The sequence below is a fragment of the Lampetra planeri genome, chromosome 39 (genome assembly GCF_965212315.1).
Source record: "Lampetra planeri chromosome 39, kcLamPlan1.2.h2, whole genome shotgun sequence".
Lineage (NCBI taxonomy): Eukaryota > Metazoa > Chordata > Hyperoartia > Petromyzontiformes > Petromyzontidae > Lampetra > Lampetra planeri.
Genome location: NC_136145.1, coordinates 10,092,935 through 10,118,761, shown reverse-complemented (window position 1 = coordinate 10,118,761; position 25,827 = coordinate 10,092,935). Strand labels below are relative to the sequence as shown.

The window sequence follows — 25,827 nt, the reverse complement described above, 5'->3', positions numbered from 1 at the left end:
GTTGTTGCTCGAGTGCCACTTGCACAACATCAGGTAGCCTGATGGGCTTCGCCCAGTTCAATGAAGTTCAGTGTATTCATACAGCGTAGCTAAGAAAATACATGCATAACGAGCATTAACGGCTAATTTAAGGAAAAACAAGCCCCAAGCTGTTAAGGCGTGAAGAAATTATAATGCAAATTGCCAATTCCTCGTGAAAAAATGGTGAGTATGGTCAAAATATACACACGAAAGTTCTCATTAATTAGATAAAGTCATAAAATTTGCTTAATTAAAATGGAGTGTATGAACACCTAAATGATGTAAGCTCTGATATTTAATAATATAATGATTACTTGTCCAGGAAAGCCATAACTGAGTCTAAGTACTCTCTTTAGGAGGGTCCTTGCCACATTGGATTTTATATTAAAACTCATTAATGAAGCTTGTCTTCACCAGGAGAAGGTAATTAAATCAATATAATAATTAACATATGATTTTTCACGTTTTTAAAATCTACGATCAGACACTAACAACTACTACAAAAATTTCGATTTAAAGCTTTCGTGACTGCAGGGATTCATATTCTTGGGTCTTTCGGTAAAGTCACGCAGAAGGGAAATAATAAAAATAAAACAATACATTTTCTTGCTGTGGTTTTCACACCTGATGATGATTGCTTATGTTGCAATCGAAACGTCGAGAATTGTATTGTTTTATTTTTATTATTTCCCTTCCGCGTGACTTTACTGAAAGAACCAAGAATAACTACTACAAAAATTTATATTTTTCCATCAAAAAACACAAATTGTTGACGATTTGATTCAACGGCTTATAATTAAAGACGTATCTATCGGAAACCGCTCAATTTTAAGATTTCATTCCTTTATTAGAAAGAACAAAAAATAATTAACTTAATACTCTGAGGGGAAGCTCCTATCTTTTACCGTTTTCGAATAATTAAAATTTGAACATCATACAATGCGTATTTTTTTCGTTCAAAACCGCTTGAATCCGAAATATCTAAAAAACATTAGAAGATCGATCAATGTTTCTCGATTTAATTGTATTTGCTGTTTAAGGCTCTATAAAATGAAGAAAAAAACCCCGAAATCTTTAATATTTTGAACGGTTTATGAATGAAACGTACAAACATGTTCATGGGGCACTTAAAATCCAGTTTTGGGGGACTTAAAATGACAAAAATCTCGGATTTTCAGATGTTTCCTGTGAGTTCTGTCCTAAAAGTTTCCTATGAACCAAATTTCAGCTTTCTACCCTGTCGGGAAGTACCCTTGAGGTTTTAGAGACTTACATATTTATTTATTTACATGTTTTCACTCAATTTGTGTGCATCAATAACCAGAACACTGAAAACGCCGCCAATCCCCTGGCTCCCGATTCTGACGAACATTTTGCCACCAAATATCCAGAGACTGCTTTTTGGAACTGCTTTTTGTGTTTGGTTTGTTGTCCTTCCCCCGCGCCTCCGATTAGCACCGTTGGCTGCGTATGGATCGAAAGAAGTTCAGCATGCATACAGAGACGCGCAAACTGCTCGCGAGTTTACACGCTTTCCTGCCAATCATCAACCGAGACCTCAACAATGGACCCTCGCCGCTGACTCAAGTCGCGATCCTCCTCCTGGGATCGAGTTGCTGTCGCCATCCTCGAATCTCCACCCAGATCTGGAAGAAGGCTGGCCAGCAACGCGGACGTTGAGAATAGTCCTCTCGTTTAGGACCCATACAGCGCCTCCTGGCTTGAACAGTCCTTGAAGACACTGATGTAACTAACCATCAACCGCGACAGAACATAGTTACAGATGTGAGAATACAGGGAGTGTGCGCCCATGTAGTTCGGTGCTTTGGAGGCAAGGGTCAGAGGGTCGCGAGGATTTGTGAAAATCCCAGAGGCACAGGGCTGTGAGGTGGCCAGGAGATGGCAGTACAGCAAGTGGGTTCGTACGTATACGTGGGCTCTCTTTGGGTACTCTGGTTTCCTCCCACATGCCATACCAACAGAATAATTAGCCAAACATCGTACCGTAGTGGCCTCTTTTAAAAAACTTCTGAGACTCACCCAAGGCTCTCTCGTCTATAAATAAATCACTTCATTTTATTATTATTATTCGTCCTTGCAATTCATATCAAATTTCCGAGCAGGCAGCTCGTGTTCATATACAAGGAACAGTTTTGATGTTGGAATACACGTGACGTGACATGTGTCTGTGTCTACTAAATATAAACGCCTTGCATGACGCGCATGCACGCGTGCACATCGACCACCACGGAAAATCCCGGCTCCTCCCATACCCGGCGCCCCACGCTGCTGGCCGGGCACGCACCCAACACCAACCAGCCCGCAGACAGCCATGGTGAGCCGCCACAGCGCAGCACCGTCGCCGCAGTCAAGGGGCTTTTATTGCTGCTGCCGCTACTGCTGCTGGTGTCGCTTGCGTGTCGGTGTGTGTGTGCGCGTTGCCTCGCGAGCTCCCCGTGTCACCTTCGCACGGGAGCTGCTGGTCCACGAATGTAAGTGGCGAGGCAGAGACAGCGGGGAGACTGGCAGGATCGCGCGGTTGTAATGACGCCGGCTGGGACACGGGTCACGACGAATGCGCAATCGCGGCGTGGCGGAGGCGGTGCTGCTGAGTGGACGGCCGCTGTTCGCGCACGGGGCTTGAGGCTTCTGTGGGGGGGGGATTGGGGGTGGGTGCCTAATTTGGAGCCCCGCTCCCATCACACCACCACCACCACCGACCGCTCTACTCTCTTGCGCCACCAACGTGGATCGCGTTACCCAGGGCTGGTGTTTTGTGTGTGTGGAGTCGTGTGTGTGTGTTGGGGCAAGAGAGCGCTCCTAATTGAGTGTTGAAACTTGGATGGTTTTTTTTCTTGGTATGTTGTTTTTTTGTGGTGTTTTGGAGTCACCTAGTTTTTTTTTACTCCCAACTTTTACCTCTCGCGCAACTGCCAAAAAACACCAGGGCACTTCAGTAGCCTGTTGATCCGCATCATCTGGATTCGGCCCATGACCACTTGCGATTGGGACTTCACAACCCCAGCAAAACACGCGTGCGTCTGTCCCATGACCTCCTGTCGGCGCGGCTTAACCACTCCATCATTACAACATGGATCTGTCCATTGGCCTGTGAATGAACCTCCGACATTTCATCTTCAACACCTAGGTCTGTCCGTTAATGAACACGTGTGGAAAGTATTTGGCTGCTATACATTTCCACACGATAAGCCGAGTCATTGAGCTATCATCTGTGATAGCCAGGTCGGTTCTGAAAAAGAGCTACATAGCTCAGTGGGCCTTACCTTGTAAAATAAAAAAGTTTAATTCCTAATATAATGAGCCAAGAATGTCTGTGTGTCCCGCGCGTGACGTCACTCCACATGGGGCACCCCCCCCCCCCCTCATTAATAATCATGAGCTGAACAATTTTTCTCTTGAATATTTCAGATATACTGCAATACACACACCCGTCCTTGGGCGGGCAAAAAAGCGAGTGGTTACACATTCCTGCGGAGGGAGCTGGTAGGAACGTTGGGTTGCTCGGTCAATGGCCAGGGTCAACGGCGACGTGGTGTATTCCGCAAATATGGCCGACTGTGAGGGCGGGCACAAGCCGGCGTGAGTAGGTTAAACGTTGAGTTTTATAAGGGCACCACGGGGTGACCAGCCCCTCCCCACCCAGCCCCACCCCTCCCACCCCCCACCCAGCCCCACCCTCCCCACCCAGCCCCTCCCCACCCTCCCCTCCCCATCCAGCCCCACCCTCCCAACCCAGCCCCTCCCCACCCAGCCCCTCCCTACACGACGACGGACGGACACAATAATCCCCTGTGGGCTGGTGTAACCAGGAGGTTTCTACCCCTAACAAGTCCATACAGGGCGGGTGGGGGGGGACCTGGGTCTCTGGCACGTGGCCTCAGGGTGGATCACGCCTGGCACCGTCGTCACGGTGACTTTGTGCCCATTGTGTCGCGCGCGCAGTCGGCGATCTTCAACTTCCAGTCGCTGCTCACGGTCCTGCTGCTGCTCGTGTGCACGTGCGCGTACGTGCGCTCGCTGGCGCCCTCGCTGCTCGACCAACACAAGACCGGGTGCGTAGCCGAGGGCACGCACACACACGCTCATCAACAACAACAACAACCGCCATGAAGTGGCGGTGGTGTCACCACGACGCCTGTGCCAGGCTATGTGCACTTTAAGGCCACGTGAAGTGTCGAACGCCCGCTGGCAGGAGGTTTACGGGATGCACCCAGGTGCTATGGGTTGACTGACTGAGGTGACTGGCTGATGCCAACAACAAGAACAGTAACAACAATAATACAAACGTCATAATTTGATTCATAATTAAGTTTATTCTGTACAAAATTGACAAAGTAAGCGTGCTTTTCAACATTCCTACGGTTTTGCTGAATAGCCAAATCGGTTGGCATGTTTGGCCATGACGTGACAACTTGATTTGATTGGCTCTGTCGGATGGCGGAGGGTTAGAGTTTAAACAATTTGCATTATGCCGACATGGTGCTCAAAAGAAACACATTATGGATTGTAATTTTCATCGTGGAAGTCTTCGTCTAAAGCATATGATCTTGTTTATTCAGGAAATCCTCACCAAGTCTCAAGACTTGCATTGGGTTGTTAGGCCAATTCCATTTTAAGGAGTGTTTAGTGGCAAACGCACCATTGCAATACGAACAAAGTTCACGTGTCTTCACACATCTATGTGTGTGGAACTTCCTTCACACCGTACGTATCCAACCGTGGTAATCGGAGGTGCGGGGGAAGGACAACAAACTGAACAGAAAGAAGCAGTTGTAAAGAAGTGAGTTTTCAATGTAGACACGTGACACCACAGACCACTCCACCTTCCTTGAGTGCCTCCAAAATGCTCTGGTCCCAAGCTGTTACGATGGCCTCACTCAATTCAAGAAAGGTGCGAACCTTTTCGTCTTTTACAACTTTGGTGGTGCTCTTTGTTGCTGGCCGCTGGACATTTTGAGCCTGTGCTCAGCAATCTGTGTTTAAATACAGTCACCTATATCCGTGTGCACAGTGTATATATATTTACACACACTCACATATGTGTGTGTGTCGTTTCTCCTAGAATGCGGTAGTTGCTGAAGAACACCGTGTTATGGACAAATGGCGTCATAATCTATAACATAGGGGGTAAAGCATAGTCCGCGACATCACGTGAGATGCGTACGCAGGCCGGACAAAGACTGAGGATCGTTGGTAGCATCTAGAAACATCCAGCAGCATCCCGCTTTGTGTGACGCTACACCACGGCAGCCGCACGACTGCTTATTCCTCCCCGCGCGACGTAGTTCTGTGCACTCAATCGCGTTACAGACCACTCTGTGTTGTGAGAACATGCTGCGATGTAGGAGAACAGACTAAATATACATGGCAAGCGGTAGTGTAGCGGTTAGCGCGCTGCGCTACGAACCCGGCGACCCGAGTTCGATTCCCGCTCACGATGAACATCGGTGACGATTATCTGAACCGGTCCTGGGCCTCCCCTAGGTCGACTCAGCCTCCAATTAGTACCTGGTGCGGTGTGTAAAATCATCACCACTGAAGAGACAAAGGCGGCCGGGCGTGGTGTTGGCCATCCTCCCCCTTGAGTGCCGTGCCGACCTTCATAGGTGCTCACTAACAGCATTTGCCCCAACAGTCTGTTAAGGCTATAAGGAGGATCTTTGTACTTATATATATACACGTAAAACTACGTAGACTGGGGGTGCCACGCAAAATTCCAAGTTTGTTGTTTCCAAGGTCACGCCTCCTGGCTGTATTCATTTGCCTGTTCAACTGAAGCCACCGCAGGTTTAAAGACGACGTCAATATTTACCGGTTTCCCAGCAGAGTTGAAAAATGCATTGCAACTCAATGCAGATAAAGATTCATAGCCTAGAGGCATAGATGCATAGGAGGAGAGGAGTGGGTGCTGTACAACCTGATTGGTCTTAGAATCAACAAATGAGTTCAGAGCATTTGGCTGCTATCATTTTTGGCCGGGTCGCTTCTGAAATAGAACTCTATACAGCAGGCATCAGGGTCGGGATCGAATCCACGGCCTCCTGCAGGCGAGGGAGTTAACATCTTGCCACTGCAGCGATAACACTCAGCTCAACGTCGCCCGGTTTTTAATTGAAGCCCGTGCAATGTTTTCGGAGAGAGAACCTTTCACACTTTTCCAGGATGCGCCGCACGGAGACAAATTTTGGGTCAAACATAGAGGGCAAGGTTCTCTCTCTTTTTATTTTCTCTCCGTCTGCCAAGATCGACCGCCGCCGCTGCCGCCCTCACGGACACAGGAACTCAATTGAGCGGCGAGCTTCGAAGATGCCATCGGGGGTCAAAATCAGCGCCGACTGTCCGTGCCTTCCGATGGCCAGACGCCGGTCTTTTTTCTGTTGGGCATCTGCCGGAATTGCTCAACAAAGGCGGGAGGATGCCAAGCGGGAATTTTAAGAAGGCCTCTGAGCTTCCATCCAAACTCCCGTGCTGCGTCTCACCCGCGTTCAACCCGGCTCTGTCCTCCTCCTAGCGAGTCATCGTCCCCAGGTCGCGCCTATTCGAGCTTGCGGCGAGATCCGCGTTCGACAGCCTCTCGGCCTTGCGTGCACGCGCGTTCACAAGGCCCCCGATTGTGCGCGGCGCGGCACTCGAGGGAGTTGGGTCCACACACACGGAGGCCGCTGTTACGTGGTGATGCGGGCGGGCGGGTCGGTCGCAACCTGGCAGAGGCCAGCCGCTGGGCGTGGTGGCACACGCCCGCGACGCGATGCTTGCGAGGCAAGGGCTGTGAAGGGTCGCGCAGATTTGCGAAGCTCCCTGTGAGGTGGCCACGAGATGGCGAGGACAGCACATTTCTTCTCGAGTCACAAATTTCAGGAGCTTTGATTTCGCATTCCTGAGCGTGCTTTGGGGTTTCTCTGCGGGCGCTCTCTGGTGTCCTCCCACCTGCAGAAATACTCTGACATGGCATTGGTCAAATGCCAGTGCAGGAACCTCCTGAAAATCAGCCTTAGGGCTCGATGAGGCTTTCCTGGATAAACAAACAAAAGTCAAAAAATCCTGTGCAATTTCATGGTGACCTGGCCACAAATGATATCCAATTAAGTGGCTTATTCTGTGGACGTTTCTAGCAGCCAAATACTCTAAATGCTCTAAATGCAATCCTGTGAAATTTCCCACCAAACACTCCTTCAGATGTACGGGTAAGTTCTGTTAGCGAGCACCTATGAAGGTCGGCACGGCACACGAGGGGGTGGGTGGCCAGAACAACGCCCGGCCGCCTTTGTCTCCCCAGTGAGGCCAAGTCGACCTAGGGGACGCCCAGAACCGATTCAGATAATCGTCACTGGCGTTGGCTGTGAACGGGAATCGATCTCGGGTCGCTGGGTTCGTCCTGAATCGGGTGACACGAATATACTCAGCAAAGTCACACACACACTGGGTAAAGTGACACACACACACTGGGTGAAGACACACACACATACTGGGTGTAGTGACACACACACACACTGGGTAAAGTGACACACACACACTGGGTGAAGACACACACACATACTGGGTGTAGTGACACACACACACACTGGGTAAAGTGACACACACACACTGGGTCAAGTGACACACACACACACACACTGGGTGTAGTGACACACACACACATACTGGGTGTAGTGACACACACACACACTGGGTGTAGACACACACACACACTGGGTGGAGTGACACACACACACACACTGGGTGTAGTGACACTCACACACAGGGTGAAGTGACACACACACAGGGTGAAGTGACACACACACTGGGTGTAGTGACACACACACTGGGTGTAGTGGCACACACACACTGGGTGTAGTGACACACACACACACACACACTGGGTGTAGTGACACACACACACTGGGTGTAGACACACACACACACTGGGTGTAGTGACACACACACACACTGGGTGTAGTGACACACACACACACTGGGTGAAGTGACACACACACACTGTGAAGTGACACACACACACTGTGTGTTGTGACACACACACACACACTGGGTGTAGTGACACACACTGGGTGTAGTGACACACACTGGGTGTAGTGACACACACTGGGTGAAGTGACACACACACACTGTGAAGTGACACACACACACTGTGTGTTGTGACACACACACACACTGGGTGTAGTGACACACACACACTGGGTGTAGTGACACACACTGGGTGTAGTGACACACACTGGGTGTAGTGACACACACACACTGGGTGTAGTGACACACACACACACACTGGGTGTAGTGACACACATACACACTGGGTGTAGACACACACACACTGGGTGGAGTGACACACACACACACTGGGTGTAGACACACACACACACTGGGTGGAGTGACACACACACACACTGGGTGTAGACACACACACACACTGGGTGGAGTGACACTCACACACAGGGTGAAGTGACACACACACAGGGTGAAGTGACACACACACTGGGTGTAGTGACACACACACTGGGTGTAGTTGTAATGCGGGCGTAAGCGACCTTCCGGATGTGACGTCACGGGGGGTGGAGCCATGTGACGTGGGTGGAAGGTTCGGGTCCTTAAGCGGGTAAACCGGAAGGGGAAGTCAGTCGGGGTGTGAGCGGAAAAGAGAGAGGCCACGCGGGCGAGTGAGAGGAGGGGGGGCACCGACGGCCATCGGGAGCCAACCCCGAAGACAGGCGGAAGCTACGGAGTGGTGTGCAGCTGCGGAGAAGACAGCCAGAAGAGCTGCGTGTTAGAGGCAGCGGTGTGGCTGTCAGGTGTGGCGGGAGAGAAGAGGGAGAGACAGCACGAGGCTGTCAGAGCTGCAGAGAGGACGAAGGAGAGAGGAGTTGCAGCGAGTACAGCCAAGGGGGGCTGTGTGAGAGTAACAGCAGCGGGGCTGCCTTTGTGGATCGGGCCGACATCGGAGTCAGCACCGTGGAGAAGCTACAGAGTAGAGACAGCCGTGTGGGAGTACAGTACGAACCGAATAAAGGACACTGAGCCAGACATCGTGGTCCAGTCGTTTATTACACTGGTGTCGGAAGTGCAACGGCATGTCGAAACAAGTGAGGAAGAAAGTTAATCCGGCGCCTGCATCGGCTTCTTCGTCCGACGACTACGAACTCCCTCCAACCACGGATTCTGTTGGGGTGGTGGAGGAGAGCCCTGCTGGGGCGAGCACGGGAACGGGAGTGGAGGATGTCGGCGCGGTGGCGGGTCCGTCGACATCATCAGACGCTGATCAACGATGGCAAGAGATGGCGGTACAACTGGAGGCACTTAAGGACGTCCTGACGCATTTATGCCATCTCGTCGCGCCAGGGACGATGGAGGACGCAGTTGGTGCTCCGCGGGCCGCCACGTTGCCTGTCCTGCCGCCGCCATTGGCCACGCGGCAAGAAGCCGCCATCTTGCGCGCTCCGCGGCGCCAAACCGCCATCTTGGCCACGCCGCGGGCCGACGCCATTTTGAATTTGCCACCACAACCACCACCATTGGAAGACGGCGGGAAGAGGAGTCGGAGTCGCCACCTTACCACGGTTAAAGAATTTTCCGTCGGTGGGGACTGGAGGGCGTTCGCCTGCCGCTTCTTGGCGGCGGTACGCACAGCAAGATGGACCGATGCGGAGGCTTTGGAGGTGTTGCCGACTCTCCTGGACGACGAATCTGTCCGATTTTTCCGTTCCATAACGACCGATAAGAAGGCAACTTTATGTGGTGTTTTTCAAGAAATGGCCGACGCTTATGAGCCACCAGATGATGCGCATCGGCGATTCGCTCAACGACAACGAGCACCAGAGGAGTCGCCCGTGGCGTTCAGGGGTGCGGTGCTGGAGCTGGCCATGGCAGCTTATCCTGAGACGCCACAGGACCTGCTCGAGCCTCTCATATTAGGGAAAATGTTGGAGCTGTCTCGGGATCTAGGGATCCCCATGCCTGTGTGTGGGCATGAGAAGCTAACTTCCCGGACGGCTGCTAAGTGTCTCGATGCGCAATTCAATCTCCGTCGCTGGAAACAAGTGACGGCGTGGACGGGGGGGCCCGTCAAAGAAGGGGATGCGCTGGGGTGGAACCCTGCGCAGGCTGTCTACGTTCCGGATGACCGGGGCCCTCAACAGCTGACGGCCGCCTCCGCTCCATGGACGGGACGCGGCGGGCCGAGGCCGCGCGCGGCGCTACCGGAACGGGGCCGTCAGGAGGCAAGGCCTGCGCTTCGGCGCAACGATGCCGAATGTTTCCGCTGCGGGCGTAGGGGCCACTACGCTAGAGACTGCTGGGCCCGCTTCCCGGTTCCGCCGCAGCAGGAGGCCTCGGTACCGGACAAGTCGACTAAAGATCCTCCGAAACAGGCATGTCGTCACGCACCAGACACCCGGCAAGGCTTTACACCTCACCCATCGCCTTCGTTGCGCCATCCTAATGTTGTTGTTAAAGAAAGCCCTTCGACGGGGCCTTGTCGCTCGGTCACGCAGTGGCGCAAGTTGGCACGGAGAGTCGTCGCGGCCGCTACGGGTTCGTCCACTGTACCGGGGTCTATACAAGGGGTGGACGTACGCATTTTGGTCGACTCCGGCGCGTCTGCGACTATTATTTCGGATGTCATTTTCCATCTGTTGGGCATCCCGCCGGGGGCTGTGCGTCCGGTTTATGGGTCGTGCATCGCTGCGAACGGGGGTAGCATGGGTATCGTGGGCCAGGTGGATGCTAAGATATCTATTGGGGATGTGTCGGCCTCGGGCGTTGTGTTAATATCGAGATCTTTGGCGGTTCCTTGTTTGTTAGGCACCGATTTTTTAGCTAAGATGCCCATTTTGATCAAAATCAATGAGAATTGTATTGAACTGCCGGGGGGCCGTCAAATCTCGTTTCTGCCGTCGCCCTGGGGGTGACCTGCTTCGGCCGTACAAGTGCAGGCGCTGTCCGTCGCATCTGTGGACATCCCACCTGGTACACAGATGCTTATACCCTTGCGGTATCGGAAGCCCCTGCCTGATCGGCTAGGAGCAGTAGGGGTCTTGTTGTCACCGTCCGCCACGATAACAACCGGGTTGGCGTTAGTGGGGGCACAGACCATCGTCCGGCCGGATCAATTACCGTTTTTGCAGGTGCTTAATGCGGGGGGGGAAAACGTCCGTGTTCCGGCCAGTACGGTTGTGGCACATGCCACTACGGCGTTTACGACGCATGATTGTCCGCATAGCCGGGGAGTGGTTGCTGGGGTTTCCGAGCCAAGGGGTTCGGATAATCGTTGGGTTGCTGACTTATGTGACGGAAATTCTTCCCTGTCCATGGAGCAACGTGGTGCGCTGCGTAAATTGTTGTTGACATATTCCGATGTGTTCAGCTCCGATGATTTGGATTTGGGCCGCACATCGTTGCTTTACCATCACATTGAGACGGGCGATGCTGCCCCTATTCGATTAAATTCGCATCGGATGAGTCCTGCGGAGCGAGAACACGTGCGGGGGGCAGTGGAAGACATGTTGGCTGCGGACATTATATCGCCATCTAACAGCCCATGGGGCGCTCCGGTCGTCTTGGTTAAGAAGAAGGATGGCAAATTGCGATTTTGTGTTGATTTCCGGAAATTGAATAAGATATCGGTGGCAGATGCGTACCCCCTGCCGCGTATGGATGACTCCCTCGACGCATTGTCGGGGGCTAAGTTCTTTTCCACACTGGACCTCTCTTCGGGATTTTGGCAGCTTCCCCTTGACGAGTCCTCACGGGAGAAAACCGCATTCCGTACGCCGCAGGGGTTATTTCAATTCAACTGTCTCCCGATGGGATTGAATGCGGCCCCTGCTACATTTCAAAGATTGATGGAGCTCGTTTTGTCGGGGTTGCAGTGGGAGACGTGTCTTATATATTTGGATGATATTATTGTCTTCAGCCGCACATTTGATGAACATTTGACGCGGCTGGAGACAGTGTTCACGAGGATGCGTTCTGCCAAATTGAAATTCAAACCAAAGAAATGTCACCTACTGCAACGGTCCGTCCGCTATTTGGGGCACATTGTGAGTGCTGAGGGGGTGTCCACGGATCCGGAAAAGACGGCGTGCGTCCGGGATTGGCCGACTCCGGCCACCGTGGGGGATGTTCGGCGGTTTTTGGGATTTGCCTCGTATTACCGAAGATTTGTGCCGGGTTTTGCGACGATTGCGAGGCCCTTGCATCTCCTTACGGGTAAAGGACGGAAGTTTGGTTGGGGACAGCCGGAGGAGGCGGCCTTTCGGAGTCTGCGTGATCTATTGGCCACGGCCCCAACATTGGATTATCCCGATTTCGATCACCCATTCATTCTTGATACGGACGCGAGTGACACGGGTATTGGGGCGGTATTATCACAGTCTAAAGGGGGTGTAGAGCGTGTCGTGGCGTATGGTAGCCGAGTCTTGTCTCCTGCGGAAACCCGCTACTGTGTCACTCGCAGAGAACTATTGGCGGTTGTTTTTTTCCTACGGCAATTTCGACCATACCTCTACGGTCGTTCTTTTATTGTGCGTACGGATCATGCGGCCTTGCAATATGCCCTTAAAATTGACCAGCCATCCGGACAGTTGGCACGTTGGTTGGACACGCTACAGGAATTTTCCTTCCAAATTCAACATCGGAAGGGAGTGCGCCATGCGAACGCTGACGCACTTTCCAGATTACCGCGGCGCGCCCCTTGTAAATGTGAGTCGGGGACGCATAGGTGTTCGCCGATTCCAAACCCCCCTCAGCCGCTTACGTTGGCCGTCGAGAAGTCGGATACTCCGATGGAACCGGGACCGGCTGACGGGGTTTTGAATCTGCCGCGGTCTGTCTGGATCCGGGAACAGATGATGGATGAGTCGTTGGTGTCCTTGCGGAAGCGGTCTGCTAGGGACAATGGGAGTCCGAGTACGGCTGTGGGGCCGCAAACCGCTCTCCGAGATGGTCTGCTTATGTGGCGGGAGGGGTTCCAGGAACGTTGGCGCCTGGTGGTACCAACGTCCTTGCGATTCGAGTTGATTAGAACTCTCCATTGTGACACTCTCTTACATTTAGGGGTGCAGAAGACCTTGTTGACGTTGCAACGTCATTATTTTTGGCACGGCATGGCGACAGATGTCGTAGGGCACGTGCGCGCGTGCCCTGCGTGTGCACGACGTAAGCCGCCGAAACATCCTTACGTGCCGCCTCTCCAGTCGATTCAGGTGTCTCGAGTCAATGAATTGGTGGCACTGGACATATTGGGACCTTTTCCACCATCGGCGAGGGGTAATAAATATTTGCTGGTAGGGGTTGAGTACCTCTCCCGTTGGCCGATGGCCTGGCCGTTGCCCGATCAGTCGGCCGCGGCCATTACCGACGCCTTTTTGTTTGGGTATATTATGGACAAGGGGGCGCCTGAGAGACTCCTCACGGACCAGGGCAGGAATTTCTCTTCTAAATTATTGGCGGAAGTGTGCGCGGGCCTTGGGACTAAGAAAGTACGGACATCCCCATACCATCCGCAGACGGATGGTATGGTTGAACGGCTGAACAGGACATTGTCTGCCATGCTTTGCCATACCGTGAGTGAACAACAATCAGATTGGGATCTGCACATCCCCGGAGTGCTTTCGGCGTACAGGATGACGCCTCATGCGGCTACAGGGTATTCGCCGTTTTACCTTATGTATGGTCGGGAAAACGTGCCGCCGGTGGTTGTGCAATTGGGAACTGGGGTGAAGGGACCTCGTAAACCACTTCCTGAATACATTCAGGACACGGTTCGCCGAGTCACGGAGGCGCGGGAGAATGCCCGCGTGGCTACGGCCAAAGCCCAGGCCCGGAACGAGCGATATGCGCGACGGTCCGAGGGGGAGTGCCCCTGGAAGGTTGGGGACCTAGCCTGGCTTCATTGTCCACAGGTACGTCCGGGAACCTCGCCGAAATTGCACAAACCCTGGCATGGTCCCGTACGCCTCATTGCGGTTCCCAACCCACAGTCAGCACGCGTCCAAATTGGGTCTCGTCGCTGGGTTGTGCATACGTCGCGCTTGAAACCATATGTTGCTCCCTTACATGATGCGTCATCCCCCAATGTTGCCTTGCCGGGGTCTGTTGCTGCTGACTCTCCCCTGCCTGCGTCCATTGATCTTGCTAGAGCGCCTGTCGTACCTGTTCCAGACAGGCCGGCCGTGACATTGCGGGGGACGAGGGGCCCTGCTCGGAGGACGCCTGCCAGGTCTGCGGGACCTTCGAGCCCTGCAGCCCTTCCGACCCAGCTGCGGGCACGGTCACAGGACAAGCCCAAGACTAATTCTTTAGGGACACGGGACGTTGGTGGACTTCCAGCTGCGGCAGGGGGATTACCCCCTGTCATTCCTCGACTTTCATCGCGTTCCCGTTCTGCGAGTGGGCCGCCGACCGTCCGGGACGGGCCGGCGACCCGCACACGTTCCAAATCGCTTACGTTTCGTTGATTGTTGCTGTGTTTTATCTTTTTCTTACAGTTGTATTTATTGCATGCTTTTTGTACGTTCGTTGATGTTAATTGCGTTGTTGTTGTTGTTGTTCTTGCTGTTACATTGTATGCTTAGTGTCCTTTAGGGGGGTAGGTCGATTCGCCGCATTACGATTGCTATTGGTCAGCCGAGGTCGGCTGGGATTTTTCTACGGGGGAGGGTGGTGTAATGCGGGCGTAAGCGACCTTCCGGATGTGACGTCACGGGGGGTGGAGCCATGTGACGTGGGTGGAAGGTTCGGGTCCTTAAGCGGGTAAACCGGAAGGGGAAGTCAGTCGGGGTGTGAGCGGAAAAGAGAGAGGCCACGCGGGCGAGTGAGAGGAGGGGGGGCACCGACGGCCATCGGGAGCCAACCCCGAAGACAGGCGGAAGCTACGGAGTGGTGTGCAGCTGCGGAGAAGACAGCCAGAAGAGCTGCGTGTTAGAGGCAGCGGTGTGGCTGTCAGGTGTGGCGGGAGAGAAGAGGGAGAGACAGCACGAGGCTGTCAGAGCTGCAGAGAGGACGAAGGAGAGAGGAGTTGCAGCGAGTACAGCCAAGGGGGGCTGTGTGAGAGTAACAGCAGCGGGGCTGCTGTTGTGGATCGGGCCGACATCGGAGTCAGCACCGTGGAGAAGCTACAGAGTAGAGACAGCCGTGTGGGAGTACAGTACGAACCGAATAAAGGACACTGAGCCAGACATCGTGGTCCAGTCGTTTATTACACTGGTGTCGGAAGTGCAACGGCATGTCGAAACAAGTGAGGAAGAAAGTTAATCCGGCGCCTGCATCGGCTTCTTCGTCCGACGACGACGAACTCCCTCCAACCACGGATTCTGTTGGGGTGGTGGAGGAGAGCCCAGCTGGGGCGAGCACGGGAACGGGAGTGGAGGATGTCGGCGCGGTGGCGGGTCTGTCGACATCATCAGACGCTGATCAACGATGGCAAGAGATGGCGGTACAACTGGAGGCACTTAAGGACGTCCTGACGCATTTATGCCATCTCGTCGCGCCAGGGACGATGGAGGACGCAGTTGGTGCTCCGCGGGCCGCCACGTTGCCTGTCCTGCCGCCGCCATTGGCCACGCGGCAAGAAGCCGCCATCTTGCGCGCTCCGCGGCGCCAAACCGCCATCTTGGCCACGCCGCGGGCCGACGCCATTTTGAATTTGCCACCACAACCACCACCATTGGAAGACGGCGGGAAGAGGAGTCGGAGTCGCCACCTTACCACGGTTAAAGAATTTTCCGTCGGTGGGGACTGGAGCGCGTTCGCCTGCCGCTTCTTGGCGGCGGTACGCACAGCAAGATGGACCGATGCGGAGGCTTTGGAGGTGTTGCCGACTCTCCTGGACGACGAATCTGTCCGATTTTTCCGTTCCATAACGACCGATAAGAAGGCAACTTTATGTGGTGTTTTTCAAGAAATGGCCGACGCTTATGAGCCACCAGATGATGCGCATCGGCGATTCGCTCAACGACAACGAGCACCAGAGGAGTCGCCCGTGGCGTTCAGGGGTGCGGTGCTGGAGCTGGCCATGGCAGCTTATCCTGAGACGCCACAGGACCTGCTCGAGCCTCTCATATTAGGGAAAATGTTGGAGCTGTCTCGGGATCTAGGGATCCCCATGCCTGTGTGTGGGCATGAGAAGCTAACTTCCCGGACGGCTGCTAAGTGTCTCGATGCGCAATTCAATCTCCGTCGCTGGAAACAAGTGACGGCGTGGACGGGGGGGCCCGTCAAAGAAGGGGATGCGCTGGGGTGGAACCCTGCGCAGGCAGGCTGTCTACGTTCCGGATGACCGGGGCCCTCAACAGCTGAGGGCCCCGGTCATCCGGAGCTGCGTGTTAGAGGCAGCGGTGTGGCTGCCAGGTGTGCCGGGAGAGAAGAGGGAGAGACAGGACGATGCTGTCAGAGCTGCAGAGAGGACGAAGGAGAGAGGAGTTGCAGCGAGTACAGCCAAGGGGGGCTGTGTGAGAGTAACAGCAGCGGGGCTGCTGTTGTGGATCGGGCCGACATCGGAGTCAGCACCGTGGAGAAGCTACAGAGTAGAGACAGCCGTGTGGGAGTACAGTACAAACCGAATAAAGGACACTGAGCCAGACATCGTGGTCCAGTCGTTTATTACATAGTGACACACACACACTGGGTGTAGTGACACACACACACACACACTGGGTGTAGTGACACACACACACTGGGTGTAGACACACACACACACTGGGTGTAGTGACACACACACACACTGGGTGTAGTGACACACACACACACACTGGGTGAAGTGACACACACACACTGTGAAGTGACACACACACAATGTGTGTTGTGACACACACACACACTGGGTGTAGTGACACACACACACTGGGTGTAGTGACACACACTGGGTGTAGTGACACACACTGGGTGTAGTGACACACACACACTGGGTGTAGTGACACACACACACTGTGAAGTGACACACACTGTGTGTTGTGACACACACACACACTGGGTGTAGTGACACACACACTGGGTGTAGTCACACACACACACACTGTGTGTAGTGACACACACACACTGGGTGTACACACACACACTGTGTGTAGTGACACACACACACACGGGGTGTAGTGACACACACACACTGGGTGTAGTGACACACGCACACACTGGGTGTAGTGACACACACACACTGGGTGTAGTGACACACACACACTGGGTGTAGTGACACACACACACACTGGGTGTAGTGACACACACACACACACTGGGTGTAGTGACACACACACACACACTGGGTGTAGTGACACACACACACTGGGTGTAGTGACACACACACTGGGTGTAGTGACACACACACACACTGGGTGTAGTGACACACACACACTGGGTGTAGTGACACACACACACACTGTGTGTAGTGACACACAAATACTGGGTGTAGTGACACACACACTGGGATTAGTGACACACACACACACTGGGTGTAGTGACACACACACTGTATGAAGTGACACACACACTGGGTGTAGTGACACACACACACTGGGTGTAGTGACACACACACACACTGGGTGTAGTGACACACATACACACTGGGTGTAGTGACACACACACACACACGGGGTGTAGTGACACACACACTGGGTGTAGTGACACACACACACTGGGTGTAGTGACACACACACACACTGGGTGTAGTGACACACACTGGGTGAAGTGACACACACACACTGGGTGTAGTGACACACACACTGGGTGTAGTGACACACACACACACACTGGGTGTAGTGACACACACACTGGGTGTAGTTACACACACACACACACTGGGTGAAGTGACGCACACACTGTGTAAAGTGACACACACACACACTGGGTGAAGTGACACACACACACTGGGTGTAGTGACACACACACACACTGGGTGTAGTGACACACACACACACTGGGTGTAGTGACACACACACACACTGGGTGTAGTGACACACACACTGGGTGAAGTGACACACACACACTGGGTGCAGTGACACACACACACACTGGGTGTAGACACACACACACACACTGGGTGTAGTGACACACACACACTGGGTGTAGTGACACACACACACTGGGTGTAGTGACACACACACACATACTGGGTGTAGTGACACACACACACTGGGTGTAGTGACACACACACACTGGGTTTAGTGACACACACACACTGGGTGTAGTGACACACACACACACTGTGTGAAGTGACATACACACACTGGGTGTAGTGACACACACACACACACTGGGTGTAGTGACACACACACACTGGGTGAAGTGACACACACACACTGGGTGTAGTGACACACACACACTGGGTGTAGTGACACACACACACTGGGTGTAGTGACACACACACACACTGGGTGAAGTGACACACACACACTGGGTGTAGTGACACACACACACAATGGGTGTAGTGACACACACACACACACTGGGTGTAGTGACACACACACACACTGGGTGAAGTGACACACACACTGGGTGTAGTGACAAACACACACTGGGTGTAGTGACACACACACACTGGGTGTAGTGACACACACACACACACTGGGTGTAGTGACACACACACACACTGGGTGTAGTTACACACACACACTGGGTGTAGTGACACACACACTGGGTGAAGTGACACACACACACTGTGTAAAGTGACACACACACACACTGGGTGAAGTGACACACACACACTGGGTGTAGTGACACACACACACTGGGTGTAGTGACACACACATACACTGGGTGTAGTGACACACATACACACTGGGTGTAGTGACACACAACACACTGGGTGTAGTGACACACACACACTGGGTGTAGTGACACACACACTGGGTGAAGTGACACACACACACTGGGTGTAGTGACACACACACACACTGGGTGTAGACACACACACACACACTGGGTGTAGTGACACACACACACTGGGTGTAGTGACACACACACACTGGGTGTAGTGACACACACACACACTGTGTGTAGTGACACACACATACTGGGTGTAGTGACACACACACACACACTGGGTGTAGTGACACACACACACTGGGTGAAGTGACACACACACACACTGGCTGTAGTGACACACACACACTGTGTGTTGTGACACACACACACTGGGTGTAGTGACACACACACACTAGTGTACACACACACACACACTGGGTGTAGTAACACACACACACACACTGGGTGTAGTGACACACACACACACACTGGGTGTAGTGACAAACACACACACTGGGTGTAGTGACACACACACACACACTGGGTGTAGTGACACATACACACTGGGTGAAGTGACACACACACACACTGGGTGTAGTGACACACACACTGGGTGTAGTGACACACACACTGGGTGTAGTGACACACACACACTGGGTGTAGTGACACACATACATACTGGGTGTAGTGACACACACACACACACTGGGTGTAGTGACACACACACACTGGGTGTAGTGACACACACACACTGGGTGTAGTGACACACACACACCGGGTGTAGTGACACACACACACTGGGTTTAGTGACACACACACACACACTGGGTGTAGTGACACACACACACTGGGTGTAGTGACACACACACACTGGGTGTAGTGACACACACATACTGGGTGTAGTGACACACACACACTGGGTTTAGTGACACACACACACTGGGTGTAGTGACACACACACACACACTGTGTGAAGTGACACACACACACTGTGTGAAGTGACACACACACACTGGGTGTAGTGACACACACACACACACTGGGTGTAGTGACACACACACACACACTGGGTGTAGTGACACACACACACACTGGGTGTAGTGACACACACACTGGGTGTAGTGACACACACACACACTGGGTGTAGTGACACACACACACACACTGGGTAAAGTGACACACACACACACACACACTGGGTGAAGTGACACACACACACTGGGTGAAGTGACACACACACACTGGGTGTAGTGACACACACACTGGGTGTAGTGACACACACACTGGGTGTAGTGACACACACTGGGTGTAGTGACAAACACACACACTGTGCAAAGTGACACACATACACACTGGGTGTAGTGACACACACTGGGTGAAGTGACACACACACACTGTGCAAAGTGACACACATACACACTGGGTGTAGTGACACACACACACACACTGGGTGAAGTGACACACACACACACTGGGTGTAGTGACACACATACACACTGGGTGTAGTGACACACACACACACACACTTGGTGTAGTGACACACACACACTGGGTGTAGTGACACACACACTGGGTGTAGTGACACACACACACACACTGGGTGTAGACACACACACACACTGGGTGTAGTGACACACACACACTGGGTGTAGTGACACACACACACACTGGGTGTAGTGAAACACACACACACACTGGGTGAAGTGACACACACACACTGTGAAGTGACACACACACACTGTGTGTTGTGACACACACACACACACACTGGGTGTAGTGACACACACACACTGGGTGTAGTGACACACACTGGGTGTAGTGACACACACACACTGGATGTAGTGACACACACACACACTGGGTGTAGTGACACACACACACTGTGTGTTGTGAGACACACACACACACTGGGTGAAGTGACACACACACACTGGGTGTAGACACACACACACACACTGGGTGTAGTGACACACACACACTGGGTGTAGTGACACACACACACTGGGTGTAGTGACACACACACACACTGTGTGTAGTGACACACACATACTGGGTGTAGTGACACACACACACACACTGGGTGTAGTGACACACACACACTGGGTGAAGTGACACACACACACACTGGCTGTAGTGACACACACACACTGTGTGTTGTGACACACACACACACTGGGTGTAGTGACACACACACACTGGGTGTACACACACACACACTGGGTGTAGTAACACACACACACACACTGGGTGTAGTGACACACACACACTGGGTGTAGTGACAAACACACACACTGGGTGTAGTGACACACACACACACACTGGGTGTAGTGACACATACACACTGGGTGAAGTGACACACACACACACTGGGTGTAGTGACACACACACACTGGGTGTAGTGACACACACACTGGGTGTAGTGACACACACACACTGGGTGTAGTGACACACACACACTGGGTGTAGTGACACACACACACTGTGTGTAGTGACACACACATACTGGGTGTAGTGACACACACACACTGGGTTTAGTGACACACACACACTGGGTGTAGTGACACACACACACACACTGTGTGAAGTGACACACACACACTGTGTGAAGTGACACACACACACTGGGTGTAGTGACACACACACACACACTGGGTGTAGTGACACACACACACACACTGGGTGTAGTGACACACACACACACTGGGTGTAGTGACACACACACTGGGTGTAGTGACACACTCACACACACTGGGTGTAGTGACACACACACACACACTGGGTGTAGTGACACACACACACTGGGTGTAGTGACACACACACTGGGTGTAGTGACACACACACACACTGGGTGTAGTGACACACACACACACACTGGGTAAAGTGACACACACACACACACACACTGGGTGAAGTGACACACACACACTGGGTGAAGTGACACACACACACTGGGTGTAGTGACACACACACTGGGTGTAGTGACACACACACTGGGTGTAGTGACACACACTGGGTGTAGTGACACACACACACACTGGGTGAAGTGACACACACACACTGTGCAAAGTGACACACATACACACTGGGTGTAGTGACACACACACACACTGGGTGAAGTGACACACACACACACTGGGTGTAGTGACACACATACACACTGGGTGTAGTGACACACACACACACACACTTGGTGTAGTGACACACACACACTGGGTGTAGTGACACACACACTGGGTGTAGTGACACACACACACACACTGGGTGTAGACACACACACACACTGGGTGTAGTGACACACACACACTGGGTGTAGTGAAACACACACACACTGGGTGTAGTGAAACACACACACACACTGGGTGAAGTGACACACACACACTGTGAAGTGACACACACACACTGTGTGTTGTGACACACACACACACACACTGGGTGTAGTGACACACACACACTGGGTGTAGTGACACACACTGGGTGTAGTGACACACACACACTGGATGTAGTGACACAAACACACACTGGGTGTAGTGACACACACACACTGTGTGTTGTGAGACACACACACTGGGTGTAGTGACACACATACATACTGGGTGTAGTGACACACACACACACACTGGGTGTAGTGACACACACACACTGGGTGTAGTGACACACACACACTGGGTGTAGTGACACACACACACCGGGTGTAGTGACACACACACACTGGGTGTAGTGACACACACACACACACTGTGTGAAGTGACACACACACACTGTGTGAAGTGACACACACACACTGGGTGTAGTGACACACACACACACACTGGGTGTAGTGACACACACACACACACTGGGTGTAGTGACACACACACACACTGGGTGTAGTGACACACACACACTGGGTGTAGTGACACACACACTGGGTGTAGTGACACACACACACACTGGGTGTAGTGACACACACACACACACTGGGTAAAGTGACACACACACACACACACACTGGGTGAAGTGACACACACACACTGGGTGAAGTGACACACACACACTGGGTGTAGTGACACACACACTGGGTGTAGTGACACACACACTGGGTGTAGTGACACACACTGGGTGTAGTGACACACACACACACTGGGTGAAGTGACACACACACACTGTGCAAAGTGACACACATACACACTGGGTGTAGTGACACACACACACACTGGGTGAAGTGACACACACACACACTGGGTGTAGTGACACACATACACACTGGGTGTAGTGACACACACACACACACACTTGGTGTAGTGACACACACACACTGGGTGTAGTGACACACACACTGGGTGTAGTGACACACACACACACACTGGGTGTAGACACACACACACACTGGGTGTAGTGACACACACACACTGGGTGTAGTGAAACACACACACACTGGGTGTAGTGAAACACACACACACACTGGGTGAAGTGACACACACACACTGTGAAGTGACACACACACACTGTGTGTTGTGACACACACACACACACACTGGGTGTAGTGACACACACACACTGGGTGTAGTGACACACACACACTGGATGTAGTGACACAAACACACACTGGGTGTAGTGACACACACACACTGTGTGTTGTGAGACACACACACACACTGGGTGAAGTGACACACACACACTGGGTGTAGTGACACACACACTGGGTGTAGTGACACACACACACTGGGTGTACACACACACACACTGGGTGTAGTAACACACGCACACTGGGTGTAGTGACACAAACACACACTGGGTGTAGTGACACACACACACTGGGTGTAGTGACACACACACACTGGGTTTAGTGACACACACACACTGGGTGTAGTGACACACACACACACTGGGTGTAGTGTCACACACACACTCGGTGTAGTGACACACACACTGGGTGTAGTGACACACACAAACACACTGGGTGTAGTGACACACACACACTGGGTGTAGTGACACACACACTGGGTGTAGTGACACACACACACACTGGGTGTAGTGACACACACACACACACTGGGTAAAGTGACACACACACACACACACTGGGTGAAGTGACACACACACACTGGGTGAAGTGACACACACACACTGGGTGTAGTGACACACACACTGGGTGTAGTGACACACACACACACTGGGTGAAGTGACACACACACACACTGGGTGTAGTGACACACATACACACTGGGTGTAGTGACACACACACACACTGGGTGAAGTGACACACACACACACTGGGTGTAGTGACACACATACACACTGGGTGTAGTGACACACACACACACTGGGTGAAGTGACACACACACACACTGGGTGTAGTGACACACATACACACTGGGTGTAGTGACACACACACACACACACACTGGGTGTAGTGACACACACACACTGGGTGTAGTGACACACACACTGGGTGTAGTGACACACGCACACACTGGGTGTAGTGAAACACACACACACACTGGGTGAAGTGACACACACACACTGTGAAGTGACACACACACACTGTGTGTTGTGACACACACACACTGGGTGTAGTGACACACACACACTGGGTGTAGTGACACACACTGGGTGTAGTGACACACACACACTGGATGTAGTGACACACACACAGACACTGTGTGTAGTGACACACACACACTGTGTGTTGTGAGACACACACACACACTGGGTGAAGTGACACACACACACTGGGTGTAGTGACACACACACTGGGTGTAGTGACACACACACACTGGGTGTACACACACACACACACTGGGTGTAGTGACACACACACTGGGTGTAGTGACACACACACACACACTGGGTGTAGACACACACACACTGGGTGTAGTGACACACACACACTGGGTGTAGTGACAAACACACACAGGGTGTAGTGACACACACACACACTCTGGGTGTAGTGACACATACACACTGGGTGTAGTGACACACACACACACACTGGGTGTAGTGACACACACAAACTGTGTGTTGTGACACACACACACACTGGGTGTAGTGACACACACACACACTGGGTGTAGTGACACACACGGGGTGTAGTGACACACATACACTGGGTGTAGTGACACACACACACACACTGGCTGTAGTGACACACACACACTGTGTGTTGTGACACACACACACACTGGGTGTAGTGACACACACACACTGGGTGTACACACACACACACACTGGGTGTAGTAACACACACACACACACTGGGTGTAGTGACACACACACACACTGGGTGTAGTGACACACACACACACTGGGTGTAGTGACACATACACACTGGGTGAAGTGACACACACACACACTGGGTGTAGTGACACACACACACTGGGTGTAGTGACACACACACTGGGTGTAGTGACACACACACACACTGGGTGTAGTGACAAACACACACACTGGGTGTAGTGACACACACACACACTGGGTGTAGTGACACATACACACTGGGTGAAGTGACACACACACACGCTGGGTGTAGTGACACACACACACTGGGTGTAGTGACACACACACTGGGTGTAGTGACACACACACACACTGGGTGTAGTGACACACATACATACTGGGTGTAGTGACACACACACACACTGGGTGTAGTGACACACACACACACTGGGTGTAGTGACACACACACACTGTGTGTAGTGACACACACATACTGGGTGTAGTGACACACACACACTGGGTTTAGTGACACACACACACTGTGTGAAGTGACACACACACACTGTGTGAAGTGACACACACACACTGGGTGTAGTGACACACACACACACACTGGGTGTAGTGACACACTCACACTGGGTGTAGTGACACACACACACTGTGTGAAGTGACACACACACACTGTGTGAAGTGACACACACACACTGGGTGTAGTGACACACACACACTGTGTGAAGTGACACACACACACTGGGTGTAGTGACACACACACACACACTGGGTGTAGTGACACACTCACACACACTGGGTGTAGTGACACACACACACACACTGGGTGTAGTGACACACACACACTGGGTGTAGTAACAC

General features: G+C 52.6%; 1 protein-coding gene across 1 annotated transcript in view; it reads left to right on the top strand.

Annotated features, from left to right (window-relative positions):
- Positions 1 to 2,235: 2,235 nt before the first annotated feature.
- LOC144731615 (protein kish-A-like) overlaps positions 2,236 to 25,827 on the top strand; it is a 42,359-nt gene continuing 18,767 nt past the window's right edge. The window contains 3 exon segments of the mRNA XM_078612802.1: positions 2,236 to 2,340; positions 2,342 to 2,356; positions 3,985 to 4,094. Of these exon segments, the coding sequence (XP_078468928.1) occupies positions 2,236 to 2,340; positions 2,342 to 2,356; positions 3,985 to 4,094 (230 nt within the window).